Genomic DNA, 24,866 nt, shown 5'->3' on the forward strand with positions numbered 1-24,866 from the left:
TCTGCATCAATGTGATTATTTGAAGTAAGTTCCTGTTAACAGTCATGACTCAGGTCATATTTATTGCTGTCATTTAGAGCAGCGAGTCTGTGGGCTTCCTCGAGTGACGTGTAAAAGAATCACCTTAGTAGATGAAAATGGGACTGGTTATTTTAAAACGAATACATATTAGGGTCATTTTTTTCATTGAACTCGCGTTTGCAATACTTGAGAATTCAAACATTTTCTTTAGTTTTCCAGATTTAAGTGCCAGAATTGATGTTTAAAATGTGCTTGATGTTGTCTTAGGGAGAAAAGAACTTGTCAATATATTTTCCAATATCAAATCCACTAGTGAAAGGTGCTAAAAAGTGGTCTGATAGCGTGCGATGTGTATATATAGCCTCGCTCACCACAGTGTGGCGCACCCCCACCGGAATAAATGACTCATTCATTTTGGTCGAACCGTGTCGATTCATTCTGAATTCCCATGTTTCTCGCTTCAAAATGAAATGCCACGAGTTTGGTCCTTGCTTCAGTTACTTTGGACGATGAGCACACAGCGGGGTGCGCAAGTCGAACTTCTACAGGGAACCAGTTGACCCCCAACGTTCTCCACTGACACGTGCAAATGTGACGAAAGGGAAAGCAGAGCGTGAGTCACTCACGACGAGCGAGCGAAAGAACCAGCAAGGAAGCGAGCGAGGGAGGGAGGGATGACTTGAGTTGCACACCCCACCCACATTTGTGCGTGTCCAATGTGAGGGAGGTGAGAGTTAAGTGGCGTTACTCGCTCGCTCGCTCGCTCGGCTGGCTGCCTGTGCCTGTGCCTGCCGCCCGCCCGCCGCCCTCTCACAACATAACACGAGACAAGAGACGAGACGAGACAAGTCAAGCCTGCTCCTCATCAGGTAGGACGCAGACACACGCCCTCGTTCCCAAAGTCCGTGCCCTGGTTTTTGCCATTTTGCCGCCTTTTCCTGCTTTACTAGCAGCAGTGTGAGTGAGTGAGTGAGTGAGTGAGTGAGTGAGTGAGTGAGTGAGTGAGTGAGTGAGTGAGTGAGTGAGTGAGTGAGTGAGTGAGTGAGTGAGTGAGTGAGTGAGTGAGTGAGTGCACGCTTTACTGTCGTCACATGGCACTTTATGGCTCTTCAAAAAGTTCAACGCGACAAGGTTCACACGTCTTACAAGTTGCGAGTAGTTGTTCACATTTTGTGGTCAACGAAAGGCTTCCGAGCTCCTACTTGATCCAAATCCGTAGCCATTGCGCCCGACCAGGACCAGGACCAGGACCAGGGCAGGCAACACTGAAGGGGTTCCTGACATACGCCTTACATGACACTATATCAATGACGGTGATCTTGCTCCATATCAATGACACAGCCAAAAACGCGTCGGCTTTGGGGAATCCACCTGATAGGGGGCTCTTACCATCTGACCTGTTTCTTCCAAGTAGGCTTTGTTTCCACAAATCATTTGATTATTTAGCCATGATCTTAGCGTAGCAGCTACCACCAGCTATACCCTTGAATTGATTTGTTTTTGGTTGTAATGGAGAGCGATATTGTCATTTTGAGTGTTGTTAGTCATCTAAATGTTGAACAGAGACTGTGATGTAACATGGCGAATCAAAATTCTTCAATCTTGAAAGACATTCAAGCCAATGTGGCACAAGATGCTGCAAACAACTTTGGATTCATACTTGTGTTGCGGTTTGAGGTTTGAAGTGAACTTTCCGATCGAAGAGCCATCACACATTTCAGCAGAAGAGAATGTTGAAGAGTCATGTGTGCCTTTTCAAAATGGGGAAGTGTGTGAGTGTGTGAATGTGTGTTGGTCATGCAAGAAAAGAGCACTCTTCCTCTTTTTCATCCAATTACTCAAGTGAATCTTCCTTCAAATTCAAAGAAGTGCACGTCCAATGACGGCGAGGTCGTGTCATGGCTCCTGGTCCTAGTATTACGATATTTACTGCGTCACATCATGTGGCTTCTGAAACCTTTTGACCTTGAGGCCCGAGTTTTACAGTACAAATTGGCCCCTGGGCCCATTAAATAGTGACACTGTATAGATTTCACTGACTCACTCATTGACATGATACAATGGGATCATCAGCAATTTTTTATTCGACCTGCACACACATACACCTTCTGAACAGGCTGATAATTCCTGGCAAAAATCAAGCTGAGACAATCTTTTTTTTTTTTTTTTTTTCAAGTCAGTCTTTTTAATTCAAAAAGATAGCATATTTAGATTTGACTTCTATTAAAATCACTCATTAAAAAGATATGTATATACATATGAAACAATAAGTTAATAAAAAAGGTGACAAAATAAATACACTCAAATAATGTACATTAAAAAATCAATTTGTAATAAAGTGCAAATGAAAGTATCTGCAAAGTCATTGAAGTGCCTCAGCAGACATGCTCAACCAGAAGTGGCAGGCAAAACTAACGCGGTCTTGCTTTGTGCCACAACTTAGTGACTGACGTACACGATTTGGATGGAGACAAATCGGAAAACAATCATCAGTGAATCATCAAACTGATGATTTGGTCTCAAATTTCCCACAACCCCATGTAGTCAGTAGTGCAAAGGTTCTGCCATCTAGTGGAAGAGCATTGCAATCGTTCTACCTGTCGCTAGACGTCCCTGGCGGGCGCAGACAGATGAACAAAGGACACATTATTCATTTTGGGATGACTTAAGGCAAATGAAATTGTTGAAAATGTCTTTTATGAGAATCATTTGGTATTTCTTTTTTCATCTCCTGTACTTTTGATGGAACCAATCCGTACCGAGTTTTCAATGCTGTCTTTGTTCCACAGAAGTCCACCTGCAATCATGGCCTCCCATGTGAAGCTCAGGAAGGACAAGACTGGCGTGGTGGACTATGACACACAAATTAAGGGTAAAACACAACAATACACCGAGTCTTACGTCACGCTGCGAGAGCAGCAACAGGCGACTGAGGCGTCTTTTCAAATGTTTATTTGTTTATGAAGCATGTGGTTGGGATAAAAGCGTTTAAAAACAAAAAAACAAAACCCTGCTATTGCACATCGGGGTTGTCTTGAGTCTTTGATTCCCTCTCCTGCCTTTCTAGAGGTTCGCTGTCAGCTGGTGGACCAACTGAAAGCCATGGACGTGCAGCTGGAGCAGAAGAGCCAGCTTCTGCACGATTTTGCCGACTACCTGCGGCGACGGAGCGAGATCGAGAGCGAGTACTCGCGCTCCCTGGACAAACTGGCCGAAAGGTTCACCAACCGGAGCAAAAGGTAGACAATCACCAGGGAGAAGGAGCAAACTCCACACGGGACCTATTGGAAGCTCAAAAGAGTTCCATCCGTGTTTGCGGTGGCAGGAAAGAGGCCGGCAGTCATTCGGTGGCCCAGATGTGGTCGGCCCTGCTGTCACACACCAGGCAGGAGAGTAAAGACCACAGCCAGCTGAGTGACAACTGCTCCACTTTCCTCATCCAGCCTCTAAACTATTGCTTGGACTACACACAGAGGCTGGCCAAGAAGGTACTCAAATGTTTGCTGAGCTGGCTACCAATAAATACACTAACCACTTTCCTTTGCTGCCTTTCCAGAGTAAAGAGATCTGCTCTCAGCTTCAGGACGGCCTGCTCAAGGTGACCACGGAGCTGCAGACCGTACGTGAGAAACTCAAAAGCACTTTTCTTTTTCTTGAGCGTGCGTAGCCACACGTGTGTGTGTCTGTGTGTGTGTGTGTGTGTGTGCGTGTGGTGCAGGCGTGGCGGACGTACTCCCAGTACCACGCCGACTACCTGTGCGCCGACGGGAAGTTGAAGGAGGCGGAGAAACAGGAGGAGAAGCAGAAGCAGAACGCAAAGAAACTGGAGAGGCTCATTGAGAAGGTCAAGTGCAGTCAAGTCCTGTCATCTTCCTCACTTTCTATGCAAAAGAGATTTTCACCAAATGGCGAGCGCTCCAATCGATTGTGTTTCTGATTTGATGACTTTTTGGTCCAAAAAAGTCCCGTGAACTCAGTGACTTGACAAGTCATTTGGTTTACATTTCCAAATAATTCTTTTCAATCTCTTTTTTTCTTTCCCCCAGAGTGTCATTCAATAAATGAATGTTGTTTAGTATTTGGAGCTATAAATGTAAATTTTCTGTGTTCATTTCTTTTTTTAGAGCTGGAAATGATTTTTTTGTTGTTGTGTTATGATCAGTGGATTTTTTTCTCACTCCAGTAATGTACAGTGTGAATGAGCAAGATTGTTTGACTTGACTCATGACTTGCTTGAAATTTGCTAAACGGGCTCTAAAACACCCGACAAACCCTCATGTGGACTCTCTCAAATCTGAAACTTCAAAAACTTAAAACTTTACATTTATTCCAGAAAATTGCACATTGACAAGAAATGTAGCATTTTTTAAAGAGAGAAATGGGTTGCTCGCTTTTAGAAACATTGAGGAGTACAGCAAGGAACAATAAAGTGATTTCTTTTTTTTCTATGTTCTCACAGAGGCAAGGAAAAGTCCAAGACATTTACTTGAAGTGCAGCAAGGCCAGAAATGATTACCTGCTCAACTTGGATGCTGCTAACGTTTCCATGAAGAAGTACTACCTCCAGGACATCTCCACTCTCATTGACGTACGTCAGTCTGCACGTTTGGTCCTTGCCGTGTGTGTTCTCCAAGTGATGGCTGTTTGACGTGCCCCCCCCCCCCACCCCCCCCCCCCCACGCAGTGCGCCGATACGGGCTACCACTTATCTCTGGGCCGAGTGATGCAAGCTTATCTGTCCAGTCGGCGCCAGGTCCAGCAGAACTTGGACTCCAGCCTGCAGCATCTCCACAGTACCATGTCCGGGCTGGACCAGGGGCGGGACCGAGACGCTCTCCTGCGGGACCACCACGTGACTTTTTGTTTGCCCTTTTGCTTCTCCTACCAGCCCCACGATGGCGACCAGGTGGGCGCTTTGGCTTTGGCTCTCTCTGGCAGATGTCTCATTCCCTCCTCATTTGCTTGACTCCGTAGCAGTGTGAGATTAGCGCTGAGATGAGCTGTGAGCTGGAGACCCGATTCAAACAGATCCAGACCAGGCTGACAGCCGTCGCCGAGGAAACGCAGGAGGTAAAGCGGCGCCGTCCGTCCACTGACTAAGGAGCGTCGCCTTCCTGCCTTCTGGCCTCCCTCCCTCCCTCCCACGCTCATCGGCACGCTCCGAATCCATACGTGTCTTTGACTCCCCCCGCCCCGCCCCGGCGCAGGCAAACAAGAGCATGTTAGCAGCCCAGTCGTCTTTGTTGGAAACGATGGCCGACTTGGACTCGGAGCCCAACAGCAGCCAAGAGCTGGAGAGCACAGACAGCCTGTTAGTCCGGCCCAGTGTGGCGCGCCGCCGAGCCAACCAGCAAGACGTAGAAAACCTCTACCTCACTGTGAGTTGTTGTTTTTAAGCCATAGACCCAACAATGGGTTATCTTCCTTTTTGTGAACAGATGAGGCGCTTTTGTCTTCCAGAGAGTCAAAGAGTTTCTGGTGGGCAGCTCTTTGGAGTCCAAGCTGCAAGCTAAACATGACCTGCTTAAAGTGGCGGTGGAAAGAGGTGGCGCAAATGTAACTTGTTTAACAATGAGCCGTTTGAGTACTTCAATGTTTTTTCTCACCATACCCTAGGCCAAACATCAAGTCAACATCTGCCAAGGTAAGTCAATCTCAACTTATTGTGGCTGATCCGGTTTGAGGCCCACGGCAAAGGATTTGCTTTCTTTCCCGCTCCAGACACAACGGGAAGACTGCACGTGTTCGAAAAAATCCCTCCAGTGGCCATTTGGTGCACAACCACAAACTTTTCAGCGGTGACATGCTGTCCTTCTTGCAGGTAATGAAATGTCGCTGCTTATTTTTGTCAAGATTGAAGAAATGCTATATGAGCCAATGGTCATTGATCATAACTTAACAAGTCAACCAGGCCATTCATGTTGAATCAACCTTGCCCCAATTATCTTGTGTATTGTTTTGCATTCCTTCATATGTCTTGCAGGCATCAGGTCAACAGATTCCAGTTGTGGTGGAAAGTTGCATTCGCTACATCAATCTCAACGGTGAGCCCCGTCCGTCCGTTAACTCTCGGGACAGTCCCAGGCGTGTGCGCAATTTCAATTGTGAATTTGAATTGCACCAGGCCTCCACCATGAAGGCATATTTCGGGTGTCGGGCTCTCAAGTGGAAGTCAACAATTTGAGGGATGCATTTGAGCGAGGTAGGTAGGCGGGGGGGGGGGGGGCTGCTAGAAATGTTTGTGAAAACAATATATCTTTTTTTTGATCCAGCGTTGTTGTTTTGTAGGAGAAGACCCTCTGACCGAGCACAAGCCTGACCTGGATTCTGTTGCCGGAGTGCTCAAGCTGTATTTCAGAGAGTTGAACGATCCCCTTTTCCCCGTAGACAGCCTCGCTCGGCTCTTGGAGTACACCTGTGAGTTTCCTCATCCTAGTTTGGGAGCTAAAACTGGTAATCGCACGGTGTCCTTGTGAGCTTTCCTTTTGTCCGTCCGTCCGTCAGACATCCAAAACGACGGCGAGAGAGCCGATCAGCTGAAAAGCGTCATCTCGTCCTTCGCCGAGCCGCTCATCATTGTCATGAGATACCTGTTTGCGTTTCTTCACCAGTGAGTGCAAAAGCCCGTTGGCCTTTAATGAATGACATGTCGAGAGAAGCTCGGCGCTAATGTGGCCCCGCCTCCGGCCGTCCGTCCGTCCGTCCCCAGCGTGTCTCAGTACAGCGACGAGAACATGATGCAGCCTTACAACCTGGCCGTGTGCTTCGGGCCGAGCCTGGTCAGAGGGGCTCGGGAACAGAACCAGGATCAGCAGCCGCTGGACCGGCACGACGCCGTCGCCTTGCAGCCACAGATCAACGCCCTGGTCAAGAACTGCATCGTCCAGCACGAGAGCATCTTTCCCGGGCCGAGCGAGGTGCGAGGCCTCGTGTACGAAAAGTGCATGACGCTGGAACAAGATGACGGGTGAGGCGGTCGGCCCCCCCAAAACACATTATTTACTGCTGTTTGATGAATTTTTTGTCTGGGTTCATTTTCTGAATCTTATTTTGCCCACGTCACATTGCATTGTATTTTTTTTGACTGCTGTTTTAAATAGAAACCGACGTTTTGCAACAGAGGGAACCAAATGGCATGTTTGCACACATACAAGAGGAAGCAAACGCGCAAAAGCGATTTTGAGATGAAATGAGATTTTTTTTTTTTTTGCTTTCTAATGCAGTTTTTTTTTTTCTCTTTCCCTCACAGTGAGCTAAATGTGGAGGAAGGGGACGGCGAGGCAGACTACTGCAAAATTGGTGAGCTCGATTGCTTGTTTTTCTTAACAAGCAGGGATTACTTCACTATGTGTATCTGGGCTCATTGGAGTTTGTGACGTGCAACAGAAGTGGAAGCGGGACACCCGGTCAATCGCAGTCACTCTGCAAAAGGAGCCCCGCAGAAAAACAGCGAGGCTTCCAAAGCCGACAAGAGCGGCCAGGCGGACCACCGCAGGTCCGCGTCGGGACCGGCCGGGGCTGGGGTCAGCGTGGCTACGTGCGGGGCAAAGGTCATCCTCCAGATTCCAACCGGGCCCCAGAACCGGCCAAGGAGGATTCACTCTCCTGGTTTTGCACACAGAGAGTGAGTATCAATGGTTTCATCCCAGTTGACAGTAATGACAGTGACCTCACCCGCCATCTTTTCCTGCTCCAGACAGGTGAGCCCCTCCCCTGCGGATGACCTCAAAGTAGACAAGGTTTGTGGTCCTTTGCCTTCTTAAATATTTCCACTTCAGAATGCCAAGCGGGAGGAGAGTTTTGCTCCAATCATATCTCCCCAAGGAAATAAATGGAAATGCCATGAATCCATTCAAAAATCTCGCTTTAAGATAAAGCAATATACAAACTTGCAGCAATTACTGTGTCATTTTTGGAAGCTACAAATCACCGGAGAAGTGGAAGTCACACCAGATTGTCTCGTCCTCCGTTAACAGGAGGTGTGCCGCCAAATGGACTCAGTCTTCAAAGAACTGGTCTCCAAGCATGTGCTGCAAGAGTCCCCTTCTTCCCCGTCGTCCTCCCTTGCAGGCGCCTCAAAGGAAAGGAGGGCATGAGGGCTGGCTAGGGGACCTTGGAATGGCTGCACACAATCATACAAAATGAAATTGCAAAATATTCAAGCTGTGAAAATGACTTGTAAAAAAAAAAAAAAAAAAAATGTATATATACACAATATATTGACCAGTTGTCAATGCGAAAGAGCATTCACACGTTATTCTGCAATCTTCCCGTGACAACTATTTTCCAAATGTCACTTTCATAAAAAAAAAAACAACAACAACAAGCCTACCCTCCTGCATCACTTCCATGTTTCCTGACCAATGCAAGCTATTCCAACCACACATCCACAACAAATGAGAGGCTGGCCATCCAAACTCCAAAATGTGCTTCCAAATGCCAAGTGTATTGGATCTCATTGTTTCTCTGCCGTTCCACTGAAAGACACACGAATTCCTCAGGGCTAAATGCTGCCGTCTGGTGGACGAGACATGCGACATGCGACAACTGCTCATTTGAGTCCCCATTTTTGTGCATTCCAAAGCCTACTTGAATATGTACAGTCAAAGAATGGAAGAAAGACAAAGATAAAACTATTATAACCCAAATGGGGCATTATACGGATATGGATGGACTGAGTTGGGATTCTTTGTTATCAAGACTACTGTACAATGTGTTGAATTATTTTTTTGTGCTTTCCTGAAATGGGTTGTTGAAGGAAAATCAATTTATTAAAAAAACAAAAGAACAAAAATACATTGATACACGTGTTTCCAAACGTTTCCCCAGCTCTTTTGTTTTAATATTCAAATTGTGCGTCGTCATCAGCATCAGCCAATGGGCATTGGTCTTCCAGCCTCGTGTACCGCGCCCACTCATTGGTCCAGCATGCCCGCAGCTTGTCAGTGAGCGAAGAAGGTGGCAAAGCTGCAGGTGGCCCAAGTTCGACGTCCTTCCGGATGGAGTCGAGCTTGTGGCTCGGCAACAGGCGCTACCGAGCCTCCCTCACCGGCTGGACCTTCAAGTGGACCCGAGTTGATCACAACAACTGCCATCACAAAACAAGTACGTCGCACTTTCACTCATTCAAACACAAAACTCGCCAGTTCATTTGCGAAAGTCGTCGAAAACAAACCAGCTCATCAAAAAAAAACAACAACAACTATTTCTTCGTCTCACCTTTGTATGTAGAAAACTGCGGGAAGATAAGTTTTGGAAATGGATGTACTGGAATTTGGGATTTGCAATGAAAGTGGGCCATATCCATACAAATACCAATTTTTGTGCAGAATGAAATCAACATGTTGTAAAGAGTGCAAGGTGAAATAATAGCTCATTTATAGTCAAAACAAACAAACAAACAAACAAACAAACAAACAAACAAACAAACAAAAAATCCCAAGCTGCTTTTGCCGCAACTAAACCAGGAATCCAAACTCCTGTGCATCTGCTTCTGAGACAATGAATGCACATCTTTTTTTTTGCATTTGGCCATGTGGTGGAAATATCGTCTTATGACTTGGAGAGTGCTTTAAGGTTATCAGAGGAAGGAAGGAAGGAAGGAAGGAAGAGCGGCAAAACACGCACAACCGGTTCAACAGCATCAACGAGCCCAAATGTGACAGATGAGGCGTCAGGTGTCCATTGCAACTTGCTTCCTGAAATTTGGATGCCAGGAAAAGAAAAACATGGAAGCAACCTGAGTGTTGTCTGGCGGGCGCCAAGAGTTTGAAAGTCATTTCAATGATTGATTTTTGCTACAAAGCAAACTTGATCAAATGTGTTATTTAGTCATAATCCGTTTTTTTTTTTTTTTTTTACTGCATTCAAAAAGGGGTGTGTGGACTTTTCATATCTTGTTGTGACCACAGAATCAATTTTGATTTTTCTTGGTCAGCAAAAGTGTGGTCAATCAAAGGCACTTTGTGCCTTGAATGGATGGAAAAGAGCAGATTGTTGACTTTCTGGCGTTTCCTAACACCGCTTGCTTGGTTTTCAGTTTCCGTGTCGGTGGCGGATATCGTCGGCGTGGAAGAGGGGCGAGTTAGCGTCCTGCCCTGCAAGTCCGCAGAGGACTCCGACAAAGACTTTACCGGTGGGTTGTCTCTCTCTATGTTTCCAAATCCGCCACGATGAAGCAATTCTTCCTGGTTATTTCCGTTTCCCTTCCCATTTGTGTTCCAGTGTTCTTCGTGAAGCGCGTGAGCGGCGGCAGCTCCCGGGGTTTGCTATGGCGACTGGGCCGCGCCCAGTTTACCTGTCCCAGTCGGGTCCTGAGAGACCAGTGGACCAAACATCTGAGAGCAGCTCTCAAAACTCATTGTAAGCAGTCGCCTCCCTCAAAGCAATACGGCGTGTGGGGTTGAAAATGAAATCTCTCCGTCCTCTTTCAGGTCCTTTGCGTCCAAGCAGATTATTGGTTTTTATCAATCCATTTGGAGGGAAGAAGAAAGGAAAGCAAATCTTTGACTCTCTGGTTGCTCCTCTCTTTGAGCTGGCCGGAATCACCTCTCACGTCATCGGTAGGAGATCACGAATCATTTCCATCCAATTTTCATCACCATATGATTCCTATTCCCACGCCATTCTTTATGTTTCCGTTTAGTAACAGAGCGAGCCAATCAGGCTCGAGACCACCTCCTCAAAAAAGATCTCACAGGCTTCGACGGGTAAGTGGCGATATTTGCGTGTGTGCTGTGCGCGCCTGCCCGCCCGCCCGCCCGCCTTTATTGACATTTGTGCGTGGCGCCACAGCGTGGTGTGCGTGGGTGGCGACGGCATGTTCAGCGAAGTGCTCCACGGCGTGATTGGTCGCACGCAACAAGAGGCGGGCCTGTGCCAGAAGGAGCCGTCCGCTGTGTTGCAAGGCTGTCCGCTCCATATCGGCATCATCCCGGCAGGTCGGCGCCAAACAAAAAACGGACATCGCTTGTGTTGGTATTGTGTCTTCATTGTTCTTTTTTTTTCTTTCCCCTTCTCAATAGGCTCCACAGACTGCGTGTGCTACGCCACCGTGGGGGTCATCGATCCCGTCACTTCCGCTTTGCACGTCATCATTGGTAAAGAGAATGGTTCAATTCAATTCATAGCTAGCAGTTCTCCATTTTGGTTTTGTTGTGTTTCCAGGCGACTCTCAGCCTTTGGACGTGTGTTCAGTGCATCATTCCAACACTCTGGCGCGCTACTCCGTGTCCCTGCTGGGTTACGGCTTCTACGGCGACGTGCTGGCCCAGAGCGAAAAAAACCGCTGGATGGGACCGCTCAGATACGATTACGCCGGTAAGAGCTCCGAGTGCCCAGCAAAAGAGTCCGCCGAGGCTTTGGAATGACCTCATGGCGGTGTGGCGGCGGCGGCGGCGCAGGCGCTTTGGTGTACCTGTGCAACAGAAGCTACAAGGGCGTGGTTGACTTCCTGCCGGCGGACCCCATGCTTTCCAGCCCGAGGGACAAGACGCACTGCCTCTCGGGGTCGGTCGCTCACCAATTAGGAATTGAAAAGCTTTTTCCATGTTTCAACGTGTGTGTGCACGCGGGCGGGCTCTTTGTCTGTTTTAGGTGCGATGTGTGTTCCAGGTGCACGGAGAGTTTTTTCCCCCAATCTGCAGATTCAAGCTCACTCTGCAGCTCCTACCTCAGCCAGAGCGCCAGTGGCTCAGAGGGTAACACATGGATGTGTGCATGTCGAAACGTATCCTTGTCACATTTTGATTTCATGAAAAGGATGCAATGGAGGAGCTAGGATTTGGTTTTCCCATCAAGGACTCAAACAAACACCCAAATTCTTGAGAAAAGGATGATTTCTTCTAGTTTCCGGATATGGGGCTAGTAGAAAGAAAAAAAAAATCCAGAAAAATCCCCAAATACTCCAAAATGAATGTGCCCACGGCCCCCTTCTGGCTCCGCCAGTGCAATCATCAAATTTGAAACTTGAATTCATACTAGCACATTTGTGCTATGTTTCATTTGTTCAAATGACAAGATTGAATGGTCCCCACCTACAAGCAAAGTCTGAAGATGAATATTTTGCCGCTTCAGGTGACTGGGTGAGGGTGGAGGGGCGCTTCCGCTGCGTGTCTCTGACTTGCATGTCGTGCTCGTGCCCCAAAAGCCCTCTGGGCCTGTCGCCCTCGGCTCACCTGGCCGACGGAACGGGCGACCTCATCCTGGTTTGGGACTCGCACCCGCTGGACTTCCTCAAGTACCTCTACAGGCACACCAGCTCACAGGACCAGGTAACGCCAGCCATTCATTGAAGAGGATTTATAATTGTCAATATTTTGCAGAGGTCACTTCTTTTTTTTATCATCACGTGTAAGATAGCAAATCTTGAGTTTGACCGAGCGGAGGCTGAAAACTGAAATCCCCACAGGGAGGAAAATAAGCAAACTTGTTTTGAATAAGTGAAAGGGAAAGAAACGAGTTTGACTTTTGTGAAAAGCATAACATTCCAATTCAATTCTACCTATTTGACAGCAAATGTGATTGTTGACCTTCTTATGCTCCTCATTGTGCCCAGTTTGATCTCCCGTTTGTGGAGGTCCACCGAGTCAAGGCAATTCGCTTTTCTGTATCCTCTGGCGAAGAAGAGGACGCGTACAAGAAGGTGGGAGAACCTAGTCCAGATCAAGAAGAAGAGGAGGAGGAGGAGAAGGAGGAGGAGGAGGAGGAGATGAGAGGATACAAGGAGGACCTAAGCAGGAACGCATCTCAGCAGCACCTGACCACCAAAGCGGCGCAACCCCCCAAAAGGAGGTGCGGCGTCCTCTGCGGAGTGTGCTGCAGCAGCGGCGGCAGCAGCAGCAGCAGCGGCAGCAGCAGCGCTCCCACCGCCTCCGTGTGGAACTGTGACGGGGAGATTCTGCCCTTCACCGACATCCTCTGCAGGTGACGAGCTCTTCGGGCACTTTGTGTTGACATCCCAATAGCACACTTGCTGCTGTCAGGATTGATTCAGCACGTTCTTGTCGCTCGCCGCATCAGGATTCACGGGCAGCTGGTGCGACTTTACGCAAGGGGCATCGAAGACGCAGCCACCGCGCATCCACAAAATGGGCTGGTGTGAAAAAGCCAAGAAGAAAGCAAGTCTTTCGCCAAATGCTATTCTTATCCACCACAGTGTATTCAATAAACTATATTTATTTTGATATGTAGCCATCGTTTTGATCCTCATTTGAGGGGCAGGGGACCTGAAAGCTACGGATTTGGCAAGTTTATTCTATATGATAGCGCCCTCTGCTGTAGAGTAGCAGATTAGGGTTTGCCAGAGCTGGTAGCAACCATTCCATTCTTTTGATTGTGGGAGGAAAATAACTTTGAAACGATGAACTTTGTTCATAAAATTTCAATTATGAACAGAGCAAGTTCACTTTTCAAACGTATGAACTGAACTTTGAACGAGGTCGTGCAGAAAAAAGAAGTTTGAATGAGGAGATGTTTCCTGTGTGATGAGAAAAAGAACTCTCCAGGTGGCGTCAATGTGTGCAGAACAAAATGGACAACCAGACATAGAAGTGACATTTTCATGAACCTTTATTGTTTCTAAATGTGTCAATAGTGGCTGGTTAGCCGGCTGGCTGGCTGGCTGGCCGGCTGGCACGTCACAAGTGGGGTTGCACCCACTTGTATTTCCCTTCGTAGCGGAATCCAGCCGTCCTCACCAGCTCGTCTGCTTCGCTTGGGCCGCGACTGAGTTTTTCCCGTAGGAAATCACGGAAATGAACAGAAAGTAGAAGATTGGTGAGCGGATCTTCTGATTGGCTGCTCACTTTACAGCACGTGAAATGATTTCTGAGGAAAACCCGGATGCATCATATTTGGAATCCAAGAAAACAAAAGCACCCACCTCCCGTATTTGTAAGGTAAGGGACGCGTCTTCTTCTCTTCGAGTTGCTGGAGGAGCGGGGTCAAAATTCGCCAGGCTTCCCGTAACTCATCGCTGAGCAGGTGGAAGAAAAGAAAAGAAAAGAAAAGTGAGCGCACAACATTTCAGCAACAAGCAAAGCGCTGTGATGCATGTTGGCGGAAGGGAACCTAACTTAAGCTAACCTTCGCACGAAATGCATCTGATTGCCGCACATCACGTCCAGTAGGAGCCTCTCGTACGCGTCCGGAAGCTTCACGTTCTGCCGGGACCAGACAGAGAGATTTAGGCAGCTGATGTCAACTCCACGCAGGAAGTCCACAGCCCAGATTGGAACACTGTGAGCCGTAACCGCTCGTCCATCATGAGGTTTACCTTGTATCTGCTCCTGTAGGTGAGGTCCAGCTCAGTCTCCTCTGGGCTAAAGTGGACCCCGGGCCTCTTGGTGGTCATCTTCAGGTAGATGGCTTCGTCGGGCTGCACGCGTACCACCAGCTCGTTCCGCTGACATTCATTGGCGAAAATGTCGCCCGGCACGTCGGTGAACTGCAGCCGCAGCTCCGCCTTGCGCTCGTTCAGCGCTTTCCCGCAGCGCAGGATGAAAGGCACACCTGAGAAACCACAACAAACGCAAGTAGCTTGAGATTTTTCATTCAAGGCATTTTTAAGGCTTACAGTTCAAATTCACTAGTCCTGGCAACTACGGCTAATGTGTGACGTATCGCTAGGCTCACGGATGAATTGTGGCTCCGATGCAACGCAAGATTCAATTTAAGGTAAGCCCAAAAAAATCACAAGTGGCGTGTCTCCTCTTTACCGTCCCATCTTTCGTTGTTGACGTAAAGCACGGCGGTGGCGAAGGTGGGCGTGCGGGAGCCTTCGGGGACGCTGGGGTCGTCAAGGTAACCCAACTTGGCAAGACCCTCGCCCTCGGGGTCCCCCGCGTACTGGCCGAGCACCACCTGGGACGCATCCACGGGAGCGATGCACTTCAACACCTTCACCTGGACAAGAACAAGTTGATGAGTGTGAAGAAAGAAGCTTTTTGTTGTTGTTGTTGCTTAGCATGACTTTGCCCAATTTGCTTCCTCTGTTGTGATTTTGTTTTGATTTGATATCGCCCCATCCCCAGTTACCTTCTCATTCCTGACGTCATCGGGCCCGGTGGAGGTGGGCTTCTCCATGGCAGCCAAGCAGAGCATCTGGAGGAGATGATTTTGCATCACGTCTCTACATCATAAAAAAAAAAAAAAACAATGGTCAAATTGTCACCCTTCTCTCCAGCACCTATGAGCCAGCTTGCTCACCGAATGATGCCAAAGTTATCAAAGTATCCTCCTCGTCCATAGGTGCCGAAAGGTTCTTTAAAGGTTAGCACCACGCACGACACGCTGTTCCTGTTCCAAATCGGTCCGAAAATGCGATTGCCAAACCTGCAAGAAATAAAAGTGAACCTCAGCAGGCCTTTCTCCTTGCCATGTTCAGACATGACAGAGGGCAAGTTGCCTTCATGCTTACCTGAGGACCATAAGGTTCTGAACCATCTCTTTGCCCAGGTAATGGTCAATGCGGTAGATTTGCTCCTCTGCAAAGAGCGAGGCCATGTGCGCCGACAGGTCCTGGGAACTCTGCAGATCCCGTCCGAAAGGCTTCTCGACGATGAGTCGGTTCCAACCTCTGCTGGGCACGTCAATGCTGGCCATGAGGTGGATCATTGATTTTGGACATTCATTCGAATTTGTCAGCGTGTCCTCGCTGACGTGCCCTGCTATCACCACAAACACATCCACACTGTGTGTGTGTGTGTGTGTGTACTGACTTGGTGCTCATGCAGTGGGCGCTGATGTTTGTGCACACATGGTGGTAGACGGTGGGAGGCAGCGCCAAGTAGAAGAGCCGGTTGGCCTCGGCTCCGCCGGGCAGAGAGGACACATGAGCGTGGAGCTTGCGAAAGGAAACGGCGTCGTCATAGCGACCGCTCAGGTAGGAGTTCCTGCTGAAGAAGGTGGAGAGACGCTCACCCTCGCCATCGGTCGCCTGAGGACAGGAACGACCGGAATGACCGCTTGCTTCCTTCGGGGTCTTCTTAGCGTACTGGTGGCTTGCTAGGCCAAGTTTTAGACAACAACAAAGGCTACCTTCATGTAAGGCAGGCACGCCATCTTGATGTCCTCCGCTGTCAAGTTGGATCGTGCAAAGCCCACAAAGTACGTGTTTTCTGGAAGCAGGCCATCACGAAACAACCACCTAAGAGAACACACTTGAGTCCAACAAATCCAACTCAAAATGTTTTTCTTTCATCAGACTCACCATAGGGTTGAGTATATCTTCTTCTTAGCAAGATCTCCCTATGGAATCAAATAGATTGCTTATTACTGCGAGCTTTGGAGACTGAGCTGCAATGACAGGACAACTACGTCCAAATGTTCATAGTTGTTGAGTGAGTAGGTATGAATGAGGGGTCAAAAGGGCAGCTGAGCGAGAGAGAAAAGGGAGGGGGGGAGGGAGCAGGCTTGCAGACTTTGACCACATTCCATTTGCAAGTAAATACACGCGCATTCATACTAACACGCCACTTTTTCCAACTTTGTAGGACAAAGAGCATTTCAAAGATACAAGTCCTCTTTTTTTGCATTGTTGGCTTTGCCACTGTCCCAATCTGCAGTTTAACATAAGTAACATTCTTGATATAAGATTAAATCGCCACTGACCGAGGCGCCCAGGATGATGAAGATGTTGGCACGATCAGACCGAAGGTGCCCGTGGAGTTCTCTCCTGAGCTGGCTGAAAACTTCCGAGCGGCTTAACGGCTCCGCGTTCTTCTTTTCCTTCATTTCCACGTCCATCAGCTCTCAGCCTCTGTGGAGACACGCATGACACACACACAGGCACGCAAAGGAGCCGAGTGAAGTCATCGTCGGCTTGCACAAAGAAAAAAAGAAACAGAGCTTATGCCGCCATCTACTGGTGAGAGGGGAAACTACAAGCCTCCCAATACAATTCAGAAATGTATTGATGTGATAGAAGCAATTCGCTTCAAATACGATTAAATAAGATTCACTGTAATTCTGACGTCATACGATATTATTATTTCACTGACCCGACTCCTAGTATTATGCCATATTGTGGCAGACCTCAGACCCAGGCCTTAGTGATGTGCAGTCCAGTTCTTTTAAGTGAACTGAATCCTTTGAATAAGTTCACTCAAAAGATTCGTTCAAACGAATCGTTCAACAAATTGTCCCACACACACACAGACACAACCTTTTTTTTAATTTATTTATATATTTTTTTATAAATCAAATAATCAAAAATCATGGTCAAAGCTTCACGGAAAGTGAAAAGTTGCCGAGTGACGTCTGTGACGTCACTCGGGCACTCCATTAGGTACACCGCCATTTTTAGATGTACCTAATCACAGGCCACTTCATTAGGGAAAAATCATGGTCAAAGTTGAAGTGAAAGTGAAAAGTGCCACACCCGCCCTCACCCCCACTTTCTGATTGGCTGTTTGATCTGTCACGTCACTTGGACACTATTCGGTACACCGCCATTTTCAGGTGTACCTAATCACAGGCCACTTTATTAGGGAAAAAGCTTAAGTGAAAGTGAAAAGTGTCACCCCCGCCCTCACCCCCACTTTCTGATTGGCTGGTTTATCTGTGACGTCACTCGGACACTCCATTAGGTACACCGCCATTTTTAGGTGTACCTAATCACAGGCCACTTCATTAGGGAAAAATCATGGTCAAGTGCCACACCCGCCCTCACCCCCACTTTCTGATTGGCTGGTTGATCTGTGACGTCACTCGGACACTCTATTAGGTACACCGCCATTTTCAGGTGTACCTAATCACAGGCCACTTCATTAGGGAAAAATCACGGTCAAAATTTAAATGAAAGTGAAAAGTGCCACACCCAAACAACCCCCCACTTTCTGATTGGCTGGTTGATCTGTGACGTCACACGGACACAGGTGTACCTAATCACTTCATTAGGGAAAAAGCTTAAGTGAAAGTGAAAAGTGCCACACCCGCCCTCAGCCCCACTTTCTGATTGGCTGGTTGATCTTTGACGTCACTCGGACACTCTATTAGGTACACCACCATTTTGTACCTAATCCCAGGCCACTTCATTAGGGAAAAATCATGGTCAAAGTTGAAGTGAAAGTGAAAAGTGCCACACCCGCCCTCACCCCCACTTTCTGATTGGCTGGTTGATCTGTGACGTCACTCGGACACTCTATTAGGTACACCGCCATTTTCAGGTGTACCTAATCACTGGCCACTTCATTAGGGAAAAAGCTTCACGGAGAGTGAAACGTTTCGTTCACTCACGACTCAACACTACCAGGCCTCACCCAGAAAGAGACAATATTCCAATTATGGCAAAACACAATTTCCTCAATGATCCTCTTCACCCTTCCCATATAAACAACTATTTAAACATTTTTACAATGTGATCTTTAAGGATAATACAATATGCTATGATTCATTTCGGTTCATTTCATTCATAACATTTATGATAGTTAAAAAATGATTTCATTGATTCCCTTCAAAAAGTGTTTCTCATAGTAGTTTGTGCTTTTTAAATGTTTTACTTGTTGATCTGGGGCCAAGTAAAAAAAAAGAGCTATGACCTTTTGGTCCCTCCCGTCTCCATGTGGCAAAATGGCAATTTTCCCAAACCCAGCCGTTACCTCCATACGTTTGACATTCCATGGCTTGAAATAAAGGAACAGCGCTCGGCTCCATTTGTTCACCAAAGCTGCCGTTGCTCGCACTCGTCAAGCAGGCGGGAAATACACGTTGTGGCAGATCTGGTTTTGCAACACCTCCACTTGACACAATTGTCAGGAATGTTTGTTGCCCTACACCATTGCTTAACAAACTTTTAGCAGAGTGCCGGTCCTTTGACATTAATAGGTCAATGAGGCATTCAACATTCTGATGACGTTTTTTTGTCATTGTTTTATAACTATTATCATATTATACATATCATTAAACCACTTCTCCAATGGTTCCATGTTTTTCAAATAAAGGCCTTCATCATGGAATGACAAATGGGACTTAAAAAAAGACACACATTGTGAAACCATTTTGACAGACAATGCTGTTACAGTTTTTTTTATACATAGTTGAAATAGAATATCCAAAATATGAACACCTTGTGGCCCTTCCAAAAGTCTTAAAAGGGACTTTCTTGAACATGAGACATTTCTGTGAGAAATCTGCTCAGTTTCTTTTTATGCTGTAGAATGGAAAACAGGAATTCAATGTTTTCTATCTCAATGTCAAAATCAAACCACTAACAAGATAGTTTCTGGCTAAAGTCTTCCTAGCTTGTCTATTTCTTTATTTATTTGATTGATGTCTATTTTGCTTAACTTCTTGTACTTCTATCATCACAGCCGCCACCACCACCACCACCACCAGCAGCAGACGAAGTCCAAAGTGTCCAAAAAATGATGTCAGTGGCCACATTGACTCCGCCGACCACCTTTGAGCCACCCAAACCCGGCATTATCTTTAAAGCAGCCAATCCAAGTACATCTATGCCAGTCTGTCCCGGCCGGCTTGGAGCCAAAACCTCATGAGTCCGGTAGCTTGGGCTGTCTGAAGGCCCCGAACCAAAGGATGTCAGCTGAAGCTCCAGTGCTGGTTGTCGTTCCAAGGATTACACCTGTCCATCACAACCACCTTTTCATTCACCTGTAAGCATTTCCCACTGATGCGATTCTTCAGGAGGTTCTCCTGAAGAGGTAGGAAAGGAAAAGCATTGTCAGGCGGCTCGCGAAGCTCAAACACACGGAGGGAGGGAGGGAGGCAAACGGACCGGTGTGAAGATCCACCCCTGGTTTGACGACAAATTCGAGGCCCCTCTCTTCAGGGTACATTTCTGTATCTTCACCGCCTCTGGATTAAGCCATGCCTGAAGACACAACTCGTGCCGGATGTTATGGCGCAGCTCCTTGTTGGCCGTATATTCAAAGTACTGGGAAAGATCACAGACGACAATCATTATTAGAATAGATGGAGTGTTTAAAAAGTGTTTTAATTTTGGGGAATGAATGATTTTATTGATGACTACATCCATAGATAAATTGAATAAAAACATTGTTTTCATTCAAGTGTATTTCCCCAAATGACTTTTTATTTACCAGTTAGTTTTGTTTATTTGGTATTAAAACAACAACTAAACAACAGTTAAGCAATACTACACACAGATAGTCATTACTTGCCAAAGATGTTTGCAAATTCCTTATTTTGATTCAACACAAAAGATAAATCAGTCGGATTTCATAAATGAGAGAAATATTCCTTTTGAGCATCCGAAATCAGAAGATTTGGATGAACCTCCACTAAAAAAAAATGTTCCTCGACGATTAAAACATTTGATAATTGGTTTGTTGTCCAGCCTGGAGGTACGGCGGTTCGTTGCGAGTCTGAGTTGGGTACCTGGTTGCCTCCCTGGTTGTGACATGCGTACACGATAACAGATTTCCCTTCTGGGTTGGTATCACCGACGTCCAGGCACATTTTAGATCCGGCATTCCTTATCTGGAATGGAAGCAAACAATAAAGGTGGGAGAAGCTCCACATCCACTCGGAGCAGTAAAAGCAAAGCTGACTTACCGCTCCATATTTTAATGGCTGGAGCTCAGGAACGTACATCTCGGGGGTGACGGTGTTTAGGTACCAGGAGAAGTTCTTGCAGTGTAAGCTCTCTCTCAGTTTCAGACGACTGGAGATGTTCCCGTATGAGTGCTTTTGAAAGCCAACAATTACAATTCAATGGCAGTGGATGGAGCCCATAGCGAGAACAGGAAACATTTTTGCCTTTTTCATCTTCAAAGCACAAATAAAAAGGCAATTTTGACTGTTTCTGAGCTCTACAATTCTTTGGACTCATCGCTGGCTCGGCCGTGGAGGAGACTTTCGGGTTTGAGAACACGTGCCGACGCTGGCCGCGCCCGCTAACACAATGACGGAAGGCTCGAAAAGTACTTTGGTGAAATCAGACGCTAGATACAAAAGAACACGAGTCAATGTGATGACTGAGTCACGCGAGATGCCTTACTTTTGGGATTTCATCATTGGAGCACCGTGAATGCTACGACCAGCAACGGTTCAAGCCAGGCACCCGCCCAAAAAAAAAGCTTCTGCACTCCTCCATTTGGAGGTGTGGAATATTTACGTGGCCCACATTGATGTTGTTGTTGCTGCCCGCAGGCAGGCAGGCAGGCGGGCAGGCAGGCACGGTGGGGGAACGGCCGTTCGGAATAGCAAGCGCTCGGCCCTCCGCTCGCCTGGAGGCAAAACAACTCGTTCGTCCCAATGGTGGTTTTGTTTTGCCGACCCGGCCGCAAACCACGTTCGAACCGGGATGAGTATCTTTTCCAAAGAAATGGTCACCTCACTGGCCATGGCCCCGGCCTTGCTGTTGCGACGATAGAAGAGCGCTTTGTAGTCGTCCATCCAGACCTCGGCCAGGCGCACTTGGTTACGAGCGATGACGTCGGTGCCTTTGGGGAAAGTGTGCGGACTCTTGGTGCGGAAGACGTGGCCCACCACCGAACAGGGAAGGATCTCCAGCTGACCGCCGCACTGCCACACCTGGACACGCGGAACACGCCGCATCCGTCAAGTGACCTTTGTCGAGAGAATAAGCGGAAAAAAGACCCACCCGGAAGGACATCTCCACGTTTTCGCCACCCCAAATCTCCATCTGGTCATCATATGTTCCGATGTGTTCAAAGTAGCTCTTTGAAATGGAAAAGAGACCGCCGGCAAAAGTGGGCGTTCTGAAAGGGAAGAAGAAAAAAGGGAAGAAATGGATGAAACATGCTTTGATTGTGGAGGCGACACGGCTCGAGGGAGGAAGGAAGCAAAATCGAACGACGTGTCCCGAGTGCCAGTGCTTTGGCGCTTACTTGATTGGATAGGTGTCATTGTTGCGCAACTTGTAGATCTCGGCGGGGATGGGCTCCCAGATAAAGGTCAAGGCCCAGTCGAAGGAACCTCGGTTTTGGTAACGCTGGTTGGCTACGGGCTTCTTGAACTTGAACGTGTTGAGGTCGATGGAGACGATGTGCGGACTGACCACCGCCGCGGGTTCCTCCGCAATGCGGCTCATTAGCGGCTCCAGCCATCCGTGGAAACACTCACCTTCAAGTAGGTCAAATCGCAATTTTGAAACATTCACGTTCCAAACTGGCAACTTTTAAATCGGGGAAATACGTATCGCTGGAAATTCACCTTTTTACTCAATTCTTGGTGCTTTAGCGCCAAAGTAAAAATGTGATTTGTATTTTTGTGGTGGATGTATAAGCAAGCGTTTGTCAACGTCATCAATGTCGCCTCTATTTGCATGGATTGGTTTTGAAATGTTGAAATCAAGGAGAAAGAAGGCTCACAGTGCGCATCGAGGAAGGTGAGCACTTGGCCTTGTGCGATGCTGGCGCCCAGCAGCCGGGCCGCCACCAGTCCCTTCCTCTCACGCTGCCTCAGCACACGGACAATCTTCATGTCGCGGACGTAATCCTCCAGTCGCGTCTGCAGGTACGCTTGAGAAAGGCCATTTTGTTGGCAATTGAAAACTGGTCCCGGATCATTCCTTTCTTCCTTTTTGCCGCTGTCTCTCACCTTCGGTGCTGGCATCGTCCACCAGGATGATTTCTTTGAGCAAGATGGCGGGTGACGTGTGCATGACGCTGTAGACCGTTCGGAGTAGCGTGGACCAGGCTTCGTTGTGGAACACGATGATCACGCTGGTGTCAGGCAGCCGAGGGCAGCGGGAAAACCTCTGGGCCAAGCACCTGGGACAGGAGTGGACATGCTAACATTTCAAAATATGACCCCAAGGGAATACGTACATAGAAAGATGGAGCTAGCAAAACCTTAGCATACCAACTGCTAGCATTTCTCATGGAGCCAGCAAAAGCAAAATGTAAGGCGCTGGCAGTTGTATGAGACTTTTATGCTACGTTGAAACGAGTTCTTCCGTATTTGAGCTCAGCATGGAGATTGGTGTTGAAGAGTGAGCATCACATTGTACAGAGATTGTCTCCCCTAATAGAACATGTACACATTGCTGTTGCTCCCTCTTCAGTGTTTCCAATCAACGGAAATGCCCCATCAAATTCGAGCCGTCACACCTGCCAATGGCGGATACCGGCACCATTTGGAGAAAAGGTCGTTCAACAAAATCATATCTTACTCTGGAGGGCGAGTGTCGTCGCCGAGGCTCCGGCTAAGCGAGATGCGGTCGCTGGCAAACGCATTGAAGCAATGCTTGGTCATGCCCTGCTCCTTCTCCTCGGTCTCCTCAGGAGACAGATTCTTTTTTTCAAAGGCCTCCCCATTTGCACCGGGCGCTTTGGGGTTCTGAGGCGGTCTATCGATGTGAGGCTTGAGCTCATCCTTGCTGTAAAAACCAACGGTGCAAGCCACGCTCCCCGGATCAGGAATCTGGAAGCCCAAGTTTTTGGCGGCCTCTCGGACCAGGACCATCACCTCGTCCCTCTTCGGTACCCGTTCCCAGAGCCAGGGTTCGCCGGATAACGAAGTGTCCGTGTCCTTCTGGAGAAGAAACAAGGCCAACGTGAAGATAGCCCCCCCAATAAGAGCCAGTTTCAGGGGGGCCACGCGACGCCGGGGTAACAGACGCATGCCTACGCAGCCTCGACGCGGACGGAGCGCGACTGCGGAAAGTGATTTGAGGAAGTGCTGGCAAATGAGTCATCAAGGTGACATTTGCTCAAGCGACTCCCTTCAGGTGTCAGCGGCGGGAACGGCAGCATTGCTCAACATCGCACCTGCCAGCCGCAGGAGCCACGTGACTGCAGCTGGGCTAGCTGGAGCTCAGATGAAGTGACACCTGACGCGTGACTACTTCCACGTCACGCATGGCGTTAGGGCTTCGAGCGAGACCTGTTTCCCGGATTGCCCAAACAGGATCTAAGTGCTGCAATGCCAACACGGAAACTCACTCTTACTCTCGGCCATTATTTATTTACTCACGTGTCATTCAAAGGGGCCGCCGACGGACCGACCGGCTTTAAAATATTCAAAGAAAAACAAAGAAGATGTGTACCTAGAAAAACAAACACATCAACAGAATAAATTGGGATCAAATATGTTCTCCATCTTAGCGTTTGCTATGCCGCATGTGCTCATTAGAGTCACACAACATATTTCTTTTGCTTTCAAGAGAAAGCACTAAGGTCGAATAATAAGGGTTGCACGTTAGAAACTGAGCACGGAGCAAATTGAAAGTCCTGAATGCGTCGCAACACGGTCATTTCCATTGAGAATTGATCACATGCTAACATGCTAGCCATGCTAACATGGAAACCTAAAAGAGTGATTCTCAACTGCTGAATGGGGGCGGCGGTCACAGACAGCTAGGGAAAAAAAATAACTTGCATTTGTATTTTGGGTTTTAGAACACACGATGTTGGGTAAGCATTGAAACAAGGAAATGTTACAAGTTGTCAAGCTGCTCTGTTAAACAAGTGACCCGACGCGGTGAAAAAACAGACAAAAGAAAGCGACCATCATCACTCACCTGGTACACAGGATTGGTGGTAGCGCGCCATCTACTGACTGGAAGCTGAACATCGTCTCACAGGTCGAGAGTGTTTTGCAAAAATCATTTTTTTTTTTAAATATATGACGTCACAAATGGAAGACCCGGTCGTTTCCTTGGCTCGGAAAGCGAACGGAAAACACCACTTAATTATTAGCATTTGAATCAAACGAGTAGATTGGCGAAACTTTTCTTCTAAAAGGCACCTGTCTTTCAAATTGGACTTGTTGTTCGCAATGTCAAACAAGCTCGCTTTTGTGATGGATGATCTAGTAACACGGCGGGCGGGGATTAACCACAATTTAGGAGACTTCATTCATGTACAGCATGGAGTGATGTGAGAACTTGGCCACGG

At 47.6% G+C, this 24,866-nt stretch overlaps 4 protein-coding genes and 1 long non-coding RNA gene across 14 annotated transcripts; 3 read left to right on the forward strand and 2 right to left on the reverse strand.

Annotated features, from left to right (window-relative positions):
- The first annotated feature begins 620 nt into the window (after nucleotides 1–620).
- Nucleotides 621–8,834, forward strand: LOC147063067 (rho GTPase-activating protein 4-like). Its single transcript, XM_085914591.1, has 22 exons — nucleotides 621–890; nucleotides 2,811–2,893; nucleotides 3,089–3,260; nucleotides 3,347–3,509; nucleotides 3,578–3,640; nucleotides 3,740–3,865; nucleotides 4,481–4,609; nucleotides 4,706–4,927; nucleotides 4,996–5,091; nucleotides 5,229–5,399; nucleotides 5,482–5,566; nucleotides 5,638–5,665; nucleotides 5,743–5,842; nucleotides 6,005–6,065; nucleotides 6,146–6,223; nucleotides 6,310–6,438; nucleotides 6,526–6,631; nucleotides 6,731–6,988; nucleotides 7,271–7,320; nucleotides 7,408–7,645; nucleotides 7,718–7,760; nucleotides 7,998–8,834. Exons 2-22 carry the CDS (start codon nucleotides 2,827–2,829, stop codon nucleotides 8,115–8,117), a joined length of 2,505 nt encoding a protein of 834 aa, XP_085770717.1. The 5' UTR covers nucleotides 621–890; nucleotides 2,811–2,826; the 3' UTR covers nucleotides 8,118–8,834.
- A 102-nt stretch (nucleotides 8,835–8,936) lies between these two features.
- On the forward strand, nucleotides 8,937–13,183 carry LOC147063068 (ceramide kinase). The gene is made up of 13 exons (XM_085914605.1): nucleotides 8,937–9,126; nucleotides 10,061–10,156; nucleotides 10,246–10,383; nucleotides 10,455–10,583; nucleotides 10,667–10,730; nucleotides 10,816–10,961; nucleotides 11,046–11,120; nucleotides 11,188–11,340; nucleotides 11,424–11,529; nucleotides 11,617–11,720; nucleotides 12,097–12,293; nucleotides 12,578–12,945; nucleotides 13,042–13,183. Exons 1-13 carry the CDS (start codon nucleotides 9,021–9,023, stop codon nucleotides 13,121–13,123), a joined length of 1,764 nt encoding a protein of 587 aa, XP_085770731.1. The 5' UTR covers nucleotides 8,937–9,020; the 3' UTR covers nucleotides 13,124–13,183.
- A 389-nt stretch (nucleotides 13,184–13,572) lies between these two features.
- LOC147063069 (glucose-6-phosphate 1-dehydrogenase-like) lies at nucleotides 13,573–18,665 on the reverse strand. Of its 3 annotated transcripts, XM_085925659.1 has the most exons (13): nucleotides 18,621–18,665; nucleotides 16,633–16,780; nucleotides 16,232–16,269; nucleotides 16,060–16,168; nucleotides 15,741–15,958; nucleotides 15,440–15,616; nucleotides 15,229–15,354; nucleotides 15,058–15,151; nucleotides 14,739–14,925; nucleotides 14,297–14,532; nucleotides 14,107–14,183; nucleotides 13,904–13,996; nucleotides 13,573–13,746 (listed from the first exon to the last, which is right to left on the reverse strand). In XM_085925659.1, exons 2-13 carry the CDS (start codon nucleotides 16,765–16,767, stop codon nucleotides 13,659–13,661), a joined length of 1,578 nt encoding a protein of 525 aa, XP_085781785.1. In that variant the 5' UTR covers nucleotides 16,768–16,780; nucleotides 18,621–18,665; the 3' UTR covers nucleotides 13,573–13,658. The 3 variants fall into 3 exon arrangements, with proteins under 3 accessions (XP_085781785.1, XP_085781776.1, XP_085781794.1); XM_085925650.1 differs by lacking the exon at nucleotides 18,621–18,665 and having other exon boundaries at nucleotides 16,633–16,829; XM_085925668.1 differs by lacking the exon at nucleotides 18,621–18,665 and having other exon boundaries at nucleotides 15,440–15,598; nucleotides 16,633–16,828.
- Nucleotides 13,684–16,402, forward strand: LOC147063070 (uncharacterized). Of its 4 annotated transcripts, none has more exons than XR_015067714.1 (4): nucleotides 13,684–14,551; nucleotides 14,650–14,697; nucleotides 14,767–14,949; nucleotides 15,054–16,402. It is a non-coding gene; the product is annotated as an uncharacterized LOC147063070 (long non-coding RNA). The 4 variants fall into 4 exon arrangements; XR_015067713.1 differs by having other exon boundaries at nucleotides 13,684–14,030; nucleotides 14,148–14,551; nucleotides 14,767–16,402; XR_015067715.1 differs by having other exon boundaries at nucleotides 13,684–14,555; nucleotides 14,767–16,402.
- A 214-nt stretch (nucleotides 18,666–18,879) lies between the features above and the next one.
- On the reverse strand, nucleotides 18,880–24,464 carry galnt6 (UDP-N-acetyl-alpha-D-galactosamine:polypeptide N-acetylgalactosaminyltransferase 6 (GalNAc-T6)). 5 transcript variants are annotated; one of them, XM_085925610.1, is made up of 11 exons: nucleotides 24,349–24,464; nucleotides 23,141–23,502; nucleotides 22,567–22,739; nucleotides 22,338–22,487; nucleotides 21,855–22,089; nucleotides 21,608–21,725; nucleotides 21,337–21,537; nucleotides 20,557–20,688; nucleotides 20,380–20,481; nucleotides 19,757–19,915; nucleotides 18,881–19,674 (listed from the first exon to the last, which is right to left on the reverse strand). In XM_085925610.1, the coding sequence occupies exons 2-11, from the start codon at nucleotides 23,431–23,433 to the stop codon at nucleotides 19,561–19,563; spliced, it is 1,677 nt and encodes a 558-aa protein (XP_085781736.1). In that variant the 5' UTR covers nucleotides 23,434–23,502; nucleotides 24,349–24,464; the 3' UTR covers nucleotides 18,881–19,560. The 5 variants fall into 5 exon arrangements, with proteins under 5 accessions (XP_085781727.1, XP_085781736.1, XP_085781755.1 ...); XM_085925629.1 differs by having other exon boundaries at nucleotides 23,141–23,499; nucleotides 24,349–24,455; XM_085925618.1 differs by lacking the exon at nucleotides 24,349–24,464 and adding an exon at nucleotides 23,944–24,312.
- Between the last annotated feature and the right edge of the window lie 402 nt (nucleotides 24,465–24,866).

This window comes from Syngnathus leptorhynchus, chromosome 1, assembly GCF_054491065.1.
Source record: "Syngnathus leptorhynchus isolate UIUO chromosome 1, UIUO_Slep, whole genome shotgun sequence".
Classification (NCBI taxonomy): domain Eukaryota; kingdom Metazoa; phylum Chordata; class Actinopteri; order Syngnathiformes; family Syngnathidae; genus Syngnathus; species Syngnathus leptorhynchus.